Raw genomic sequence first — 8,957 nt, 5'->3', positions numbered from 1 at the left:
GATAACGAAGAAAAAACAAGTTTTTAAGACAGAATTTTTTTTTAAATAGAAATTTTCTAAATTTTGGGACTTCTCTGGACAGACAGGACCAAAGCAGAGATGTTGGACCGTGATGAACAGAACCATGTGAACCCAAACACAGGCTAGTGGTGGAGGGGTGGATTAGCCACGCCCCCTGGGTGGGAATGAGCTGGACAGGGAGACGGTTTCTAAGAATAAATTAAAATAGATCCTCCACTCTGACAATAACGGTAACAACTGTGTATAAACTCTGGGTGAGACGTGGATGTTAGTGATGTTTCAGAGGAAAACCTTTGTGAGGGTAGCCATGGGGTTCTTCTGGAGAGCCCAGGGACTGAGGGCCACTCCACACTGAGTGATGGCCCTGCGGAATAACCCCCGACTATAAGGAGACAGCATCTAGGACACAGGGTGGACAGCAGGACAAGGTTCAGACGTCTTTCCCTTTAAACAGAGTGACTCTCCTGGAACCAGAGAAAAATCTGTCTACCTGGAAGCTGACGCTGGCGGCTCCAGCCGATTGGCCGAAGATGGTGATGTTATCAGGGTGGCCCCCAAATGCCCTGATGTTCCTGCGGACCCAGGAGATGGCAGCATGTTGGTCCCAGAGGCCATAGTTACCTGATAGATGAGACAGAATCTCGTTAAACTCAACAACACAACTTAGTTTATCTAAAAAGATCAGATAATGAACGATGGCAGTCAGAACCCTGCTCTCCCTTAAAACCTTTAGATCCTGGACAACTTTACAGAAAACTAAAACAGAAAAAAACTCTGAGGATCACCAGATTCAGCAACAACAAAACCAGAACCTTGAGCCTCAAGCTGCGTTCAAACCGAACGCAGCAGGAGCAGCAGAAACGCGCCTGCTGCTTCATTTCTGATGCTTGTACCAGCTTCTGACGCGCAGCTGAAGCAGCTTTGCTGCTCTGGCTGCGCGGTGGTGAAGTGGATCTGATGCGTGTTGGGCGGAGCTACTCTATCCTTTCTTTGCCTGGAACAATGGCAGCTATATTTGCTGTGATCAGTGGAAATAAAGTAGTTTTAATATGTTTTTAAGTGAGAAAATCCACCTGAAAGCTTAAACAGTGCAGTCAGTTCATCCAGATTACCATCCTGCCTGATATATTAATTCTGTGGGAGCCGCTCAGACCCCCCCATACCGGCGCTGCGCTGTCAGTAGGAATCCCATTCAACAGCAGCCTCTGGCCCGCTCGCCTCCTCGGGTTTACAGCAGCGGCTGGAAGCGTTTTTCATGTACATAATCCAAACTGCAGGCAGCAGGATAATAAAAGCGAACACGTTTTGTCGGCGCTGTTCAGTGGGTAATGCTGCTGCCTTGCAGCAAGAAGGTTCTGGGTTCGATTCCCGGCCCAGGGTCTTTCTGCATGGAGTTTGCATGTTCTCCCTGAGCATGTGTGGGTTCTCTCCGGGTACTCCAGCTTCCTCCCACAGTCCAAAAACATGACTGTTAGGTTAAATGGCTTCTCTAAATTCTCCTTAGGTCTGTGTGTGAATGGTTGGTTGTCTCTGTGATGCCCTGCGATGGACTGGCGACCTGTCCAGGGTGGACCCCGCCTCCCGCCCATTGACAGCTGGAGATAAGCACCAGCAGCCCTCGCGACCCCACTCGGGACAAGCGTGTCAGATAATGGATGGATGGATATTCTGCCGGCAGGTTTCTACATTTGAAGTTAATTTAGGCGTTAATAAACTGTTTCAGAGGAGTGATCATAGCGCTCTGCATCAGCAGTGCTGCGTCTGACTCCCTGCCAGCTCCCAGATCAGCTTCTCTCATTGGTTGATGCGGCGTCCAGCAGCTAAAGGTAAATTTTTTCATCTCGAGCAGCAGCGCGTTTGCGGCGCATCGCGAGCGTCAGATGCTTAAACGCTCCAGCTGCTCAGACGCGCTGCAGGACATTTTGCTGCACCTTGACGCTCGTCCACCGTTCAGTTTGCATGAACTAGCTGCTCCTGCTGCGTTGGGTGTGAACCCAGCTTCAGAGGTCCAAAAGCTTCCCCCTTACAGAACTGGAACCTGTTTGTGGGTGTGTCTAATAAAGGCTGAGAGAAACTAGTTCCGCCTCACCTGACCGTCCCCTGAAACCCTCACTGCTCTGTAGCAGCTGAGCTAACAGACCCATTTCACCCAGTTCACCTGCTGGAACTATGATAAGGCAACAACACAAAAACTAGTGGTTTCTAAATCTAGATTAATCTGACTGTAATCTTGGAATTAATCAATTATAGATGTTCCAATTTAACAATATAGAGTCTGCAAAAACATGACTTTGGGGCCACAGCATTTGAAGATAACATAGAATCAGTGTTTAGAATGTCTCTATTGATGTGAAGATCCAAAGATTTTTAAAAATGTATGAAGACTAGAAATGAAATATGCTGATAGGCTGAGAAATACCCCCCCCCCCCTCTTTCACACTGATGAGAAAACAGCTTTAAATGTGAACAAAAAGGAAACTTTTAAACATATTCTTAATGTTTTGCCATCAACACCTTTGTTTCTAGATGTTGGAGCTTGGCCTGTTTTCCAGTGTAGTCCTGTTTCTCTGACTGTGACTAACTGGAGGTGCTCTCTTCATCCTCTGACATGGGATAGAAAACTTAGAATCAATCTGACTGGATGATCTGGTGAACTGGAAAGTGACCTGAGATGACATGATGTGAACTGGTGCTATAGAAATAAACTGAATAGAATTTTGTCAGAACTTTTTTAGAATGGTTTTGATAGCAAAAGCGGGAAATGTGATTCACTGAGCGGAGAATAAATTCATGACTTGCTGACTGTTATTGACCCTTACTGACTGTTATGCTGCACCAGCTCTAAGCCAGGGACCAACCAAAGCAGCTTCCCTTCACTAACAGCTGATTCTATAGAACCGAGTCACTCAGAGAGCAATCAGAACATCATGAAATAAGATTTTAACTGGATGAGACTCTGCAGCCGTTTCTTACTAGAACCTGAAAACTTTCCATCTGTCACCATAGTAACCAGCTGATGTCAGCAGGAGCTGCATCTCTAACTTCACTAAATCCCCAGGATACCACTAACAGCTGCTGAGCTGCTCAGATCAGTTCAAACACATGAACATGTGATAAATTCAGACATTGTTTACAGTCATCATGCTAAAGATGAGGAAGGATCCAGGCTGTCTGTAACAGGAGGAGGTTGGTGTTCACCTGGCAGCCGTTCATCTCCACTGCTGAGGAAACCCAGAGTACCGACTCTGTAGTTCACCGTGACAACAATGACCCCTCCCGTGTCGGCCAGCTCCTTCCCATCATAGAGAGACTCTCCTAGAACCTCCACGTCGTTGGAGGCTCCCAACAGGAAGGCTCCTCCAAACAGGTAGACCATCACTGGGAGGCCAGAGGAGACTGGAGACACAAAGATCAGATGTTTGAGGGTTCATTCAGGCAGCTGCAGTTCCTCCTGCGGCCACTAGATGCTGCTGTTCACTTCACTCAGCAGCATGAGGGGAATATTAATCTGCAGTGATTGTCAGGACATTTAGAGGATGAAGACATGAAGACAGGCTGGGATCTCAGACCTGACTTCCCATGTGGAACAAAGATGTTCAGGTAGAGACAGTCCTCGCTGCCGAGGGTTTTAGTCTGCAGCAACGTCACCTGCAGGCAGCGATCCCTGTACTCTGTGGCAGTCAGGACCCCTGGGAACAGCAGAGGAAACGTCATCTGTTAATCTGGATGAAGATTAACTCAAAGCAGGACGAACGTAAATAATCTTTATGGTACAAACTGAAGGACTTAACAGGACATTCACAGAAAGAAAAAAAACTCACATAATTTGCTTCGAAATGTTGCTTAAAGGAGAGTTTAATAAAAGCTTAGAAGCAATAAATAAAACAACAGATTTAAGAGGAAAACTGAATCTAAAAAATGGAAAATGTTCAATCTTAGAACTCCTGATGGAAAGCAGCATGGCCGGTTATAGGCAGGGATCCACAGGGGCCCACAGGAACCTACGGGGGCCCAGGGGGGCCAGTGCCCCTACAGAACCAGTTTTAATCAAGTTCTGAAAAAATAAAATAAAAACTTTATTTGAATTATTCCTAGAACTATAAAAAATAGAGCTAATACTTTTATAAAACTCACTATTTCACTAAAGTTGAATTTTATTTTTCGACACATTGACTTTATAACTACTAGTAAAGTACTAATCCTTTAGCTCTTGTAGTAAAACATCAAATATTGTAGAATTCTACTTTAAATAAATTAATTTTAATTTCTAGAGATATTTGTTCATATTGAATAAGCAGCAACTCTGGCCCCGCCCATCATCAGGGTGATGATGTCATCCATCTGTACGTATTTATTTAGTAACTTATTACTTCAGCTGATTTATTTTCATGTCAGAGTTAAAACTGTAGTTAAAATCAAATGATCAGTTTTTCAACGTTAACTCTGCGACACGCAGACGGTAAACCAGAACCAGAACCGGGGGCCCGTTTGACTCTGGACCTACCGTCCCAGCCGGGATGAGGTTCTGGTTTACCGTCTGCGACACGCAGACGGTAAACCAGAACCGGAACCAGGGGCCCGTTTGACTCTGGACCTACCGTCCCAGCCGGGATGAGGTTCTGGTTTCTCCCATTTTCTAGGGACGTCAGCGAAGGGGATCCCTTTGAACTCCTCCACCGTCCTGAAGAGCCCGGTACCAACGCTGAGGCCCTCCACCAGGCCGCCCTCGGTCCGGACCACGCCCAGCTGCACACAGAACCACAATCACTTTGGTTCTGGTACCAACAGGTTTACATCCAGGTGGGTTTGATATGAGGATGAGCAGCAGCTGGATGAGCCAATAAGGAACCTCAGAACCTGGTCCGGTTCTACAGGCTGAGCTCCATCCAATAAAGGAGGAAACAACATCAGAACCAGGCCTCTGAAGCTCCTTCACATTAAACCCGGATCGACCCAAAGAACCACGACCCGGCTCCCAGGTTCCTGATGCCAAAGTCTGCCTCTGTGACCCAGAGGGCAGCAGGTTCTGGGTTCTTCCACCAAACCGGGTCTCCAGGGTTCGGTTCAGTTCTGGTCATGGTGCTAGAATCTGCAGGTTCTGATGCAGCCGCTGCCATCTGCTCTGGATGTCAGGAGGTTCTGGTTCTCCTTCCATCCGGACCAGCCTCAGAGGTTCTGGTTCTCCTTCCATCCGGACCAGCCTCAGAGGTTCTGGTTCTCCTTCCATCTTGGTTCCTCTGATGCTTCTTCTCTGTTTCCTGCTTAATGAAATGAGAACGTTGAGGGAAGAACTGACCTTTGCAGCTGCAGCCGAGCTCAGACAGAACCCGACCAGAACCAGATGGATCATCTTCATCAGCAGCCGTTCTAGCAGTGAGTCCTACAGAACCTGCTGCTTTATCAGGGCCGTTATCTCCAGCACTCCCACCGCTGTTTGGACAAAATGACCTTTCCAACTGATGATGTCATCGATCCACGCCCAGAAGCAGAGTCGGTTCTGGTTGCAGAGGCTGAAGCACGGTGGGAAACGCCTCTGGAGTCATGCTGTGGTTCATCTTCAGCTGCTGATTTCATTAAAACCTTTTATTTCTGCCTGATGTTCAAAATATTCAGTTTCTTCAAGTTAATAAATAAAAAACACTGAAGATTCAGAACAATTTAACTTTTATAAGAATCGTCTGAAAAGAATGTAAATAAAGAATTAAAATATTAAGAAATGAAACCGATTAAAATATTTAAACCTTTGAAAGACAACAGAAAGCCTGATTAATACGCGGCGCCATTAGTAAGGAAAGCAGTTAGGAGTAATATTTATGGTTTAGAGAAAAATAAAGAGTTCTTTTTTTTTTTTTTGCAAGTCAGATTTTACTTTGTTAAACAAATATTTGGAGCTAAACATTTAGTTTGCAAGTTAAAGTTTATTTTAAATATTTAGCTCCAAATTAAATATTTATCTAACAAACTAAATATGTAGCTAGCACCAGGCTAGCTACATATTTAGTTTGTTAGATATGTAATTTAGAGCTAAATATTTATTTAACAAAGTAAGATTTTTATCAATGAATGAATCACAAAAATAAACCTCTTATTTTTCTCTTAAACCATAAATATTGCTCCTAATCTCTGACTGCTTACCTTACAAACGGCGCCCCATGGATTAAAACTTTATTTTATCACAGAAACTTTACTGAAACATTTGATTGGCAGATATTAAAAGACTTTAGAGTGAAGCTCAGTTTAATCTAATCTCATTAATCTTTAGATTGAATCCTGGACTTTAGTTCCAGGAGGGGAAAACGGGTCGATGAGCTGCAGGGTCGTTATCACGGCAGGGTGAGAACGCACACAGCTGCGGCAGGAACCGGCCCACTCAGGACCTGAACCCACTCATGACCTTCTGCCACAGTCAGGGCGAGAAGCCGCAGGAGCGCCACGTCCGCCACCAACTCCCAAACTTCTGCTCTTTATTTTTACTCATTCCTTTTTTATCCGTCTGAATAAACGGAAGCAGTTGCCATGGTTACTGGAGCATCAGGTCCTCCTGTCTCCAACACATTGCCCCCCCCCCGGTCTTTGTCAGCTATTAATAGAACGGAGCAGCTGTCTTTGTTGCATTCAAGGTCCGGGCTGAGAATAGGAGAAAAGTAGCTCAAGTTTTAAAGCAGCAGAAAATATCAACTCTGAGAAGTTTTATTCTTCACAGATATAAAGCACAGAGAGTATCTGCCACCTCAGCAGAGCTTTGAGATAAGAAGAAAGGTCTTATTTCCGTAAACAGCTTTTTTTTTTATTTATTTCAATTTCTTTGAGCAACAATACAAGAAAGATTTACATGTTAAGACATTTTATTAGCGCTCAAACGAAGCAGGTAGAAGTTCAAGAACCTAACAGCAATAACAATATTCATGTCACGTAACGTACAGTAAAAGGTATTTTGCTAAAAGGAGGAATTACAAATCAAAGCAGTTAAATGAATACAGTGTCTTATTTTGAAAGCAGTTGTACAGAAAGAAAAACAGAGAGTCTCTGTTTATATCTAGTAATAGATATAAACAGATAGATTTGGGATTTTCATGATGTGAGATTTTAAGAAAAATGCATTAGTGTGATCTCTGAATCAACATGATGAACGATTCGTAAATCTTTTTTTTTGAAGTTTCATAGGTGAATCTATATTATTTTTATACGTATTGCCCCTAACTTCTATGCAATAAATATAAGTAAGTTCCCTGCTGATGGAAACACAGCTGCTGATTTCATTAAAAGCTTTTATTTCTGCCTGATTTTCAAAATATTCAGTTTCTTCAAGTTAAAGAAAATACTTAAGATTTGTCGACCCCTAGGGGGCCACAGAGGTACTGCATGGGGGTCGTGAAAGTTTTGGTTGATTAGACTTTTTTTTTATTCCCTCCTGCAATTTTTTCCACCAACTGAAATGTCTTTAAATCCACATGAACAAGAATCCAACAGACTGTAGTAAACAGATAAATGGAGGCAGAAGATGTCTTTCAGTCATCAATGCTCACATTCAGAGACACACAGGAGCTCTTTCAAGCTGGGCACCGTTTCATTCACAACACCTGTCCCATCAACCAGGAATCAGAAATACTTTAATAATCCCAGGGAGGGATTACTTTAGTTACATTACTCCATCTGTAATAGAGTGACTATAGGACCAGTTTGATAGAACACTATTTCAATGACATATATATATATAATTAGGGGGTCCCCGCTCCATCTCGCCATCAGTTTGGGGCCCTTAGCCTGGAAGACGTTGCAGACCCCTGATTTAGGCAGTATTGCTATGCTTCTTGCCACCTTTGATTCAACATTTTCTATTTGGGCTTTTCAGCTTACATCATTACTTAAAATCACGCCCAGAAATACATGCTGATTAACTCTTTCTATAGTAATATCGTTTATTCTCTTCTTCAATTAAAAGAAATGCTGAGTTTGTTGGTTCTGATCATCAGCAGCGCAGTTTGACTAAAAGAAATTCCTTTTCCCCACCGCTCCTGCTGTTCCTGAACGTTTCACAGTGTAAAGCTGTTTTTTCCTTCCGTTGTCAGGGTCAGTGAACGGCCCTCGGCTGTGATTGGCAGCTGCAGGTGTCAGGCTGCTGCTGTGGGCGGGGCTTGCTGTCACTGGACATGTCCGCTCTCTGCTGGAATCAACAGGTCTGAAGGTACCGAAGAAGCTGAACTGGACCTCTGGAGGTTCGTTCCGTCCGAAACCAGAACCGGTTCTGGTCTCTGCTCAGCGGGGGTCTGGTGTCAGCTGCTGGGGGGGTGTAGCTCCGCTAACCTCGGTGTTAGTCTGCTCTTAGCCTGTTAGCTTAGCTGGTAGCTTTAGGTGTTTTTAAACTCCTTGAGTGACGTCACCCGGAGTTTAAAGATCGATGGTGACGTCAGTGGACAGTCAGCAACACGGTTCCTTGAGTTTAACCGATAACGAGCAAAATGGGCTGAAAGCAAAAAAGATTACAACAAAAAACAAAAAATAAATTTGGTTCAAATAAACAGAATCTGAAACCTGAGAGATAAAGATTGGCCCCTCTGATTGCCTCCCCCACCCCACCCCACCCCCCTGTGTTGACCCCTCTGATTGGCCCCTCTGTGTTCAGGGAATCAATGGATCAGTGATTCAGTAAATCAGTGGATCAGTGAATCAATGGATTAGTGAATAATTGGATCAGTGAATCTATGGATCAGCAAATCAACGGATCAGTGAATCAGTGGATCAGTGAATCAGTATATCAGTGGATCAGTGAACCAGTAGATCGGTGAATTAATTTATCAGTGAATCAGTAGGTCAGTGAATCAAATGGTAAATGGCCTGTACTTCTATAGTGCCTTTTTTCAAGTCAGCAGACTTGACCAAAGCGCTTTACACCACATTCAGTCATTCACCCATTCACTCACACACTGATGGTGGTG

The 8,957-nt window shown here is 44.1% G+C and overlaps 2 protein-coding genes across 4 annotated transcripts in view; one reads left to right on the top strand and one right to left on the bottom strand.

The window, feature by feature from the left end:
- LOC107097906 (bile salt-activated lipase-like) overlaps window positions 1-5,099 on the bottom strand; it is an 11,193-nt gene extending 6,094 nt beyond the window's left edge. Inside the window, exons 1-6 of the mRNA XM_015395253.1 lie at window positions 4,965-5,099; window positions 4,620-4,767; window positions 3,591-3,710; window positions 3,220-3,417; window positions 512-642; window positions 313-420 (exon numbers count right to left, since the gene is read on the bottom strand). Coding sequence (XP_015250739.1) covers window positions 313-420; window positions 512-642; window positions 3,220-3,417; window positions 3,591-3,710; window positions 4,620-4,767; window positions 4,965-5,099 — 840 coding nt within the window. The remainder of the gene's footprint in view (window positions 1-312; window positions 421-511; window positions 643-3,219; window positions 3,418-3,590; window positions 3,711-4,619; window positions 4,768-4,964) is intronic.
- A 3,057-nt stretch (window positions 5,100-8,156) lies between these two features.
- The window catches only part of LOC107097901 (hamartin-like), a 22,127-nt gene continuing 21,326 nt past the window's right edge, over window positions 8,157-8,957 (top strand). For all 3 annotated transcript variants that reach the window (XM_015395242.1, XM_015395243.1, XM_015395241.1), the window contains exon 1: window positions 8,157-8,237. The gene's annotated coding sequence lies outside the window, so the exon portion shown is untranslated. The remainder of the gene's footprint in view (window positions 8,238-8,957) is intronic.

The sequence above is a fragment of the Cyprinodon variegatus genome, unplaced genomic scaffold (assembly GCF_000732505.1).
Source record: "Cyprinodon variegatus isolate N-32 unplaced genomic scaffold, C_variegatus-1.0 Scaffold732, whole genome shotgun sequence".
NCBI lineage: Eukaryota > Metazoa > Chordata > Actinopteri > Cyprinodontiformes > Cyprinodontidae > Cyprinodon > Cyprinodon variegatus.
The sequence above is the reverse complement of the archived record's forward strand: the minus strand, read 5'-3'. Positions and strand labels throughout refer to the sequence as shown.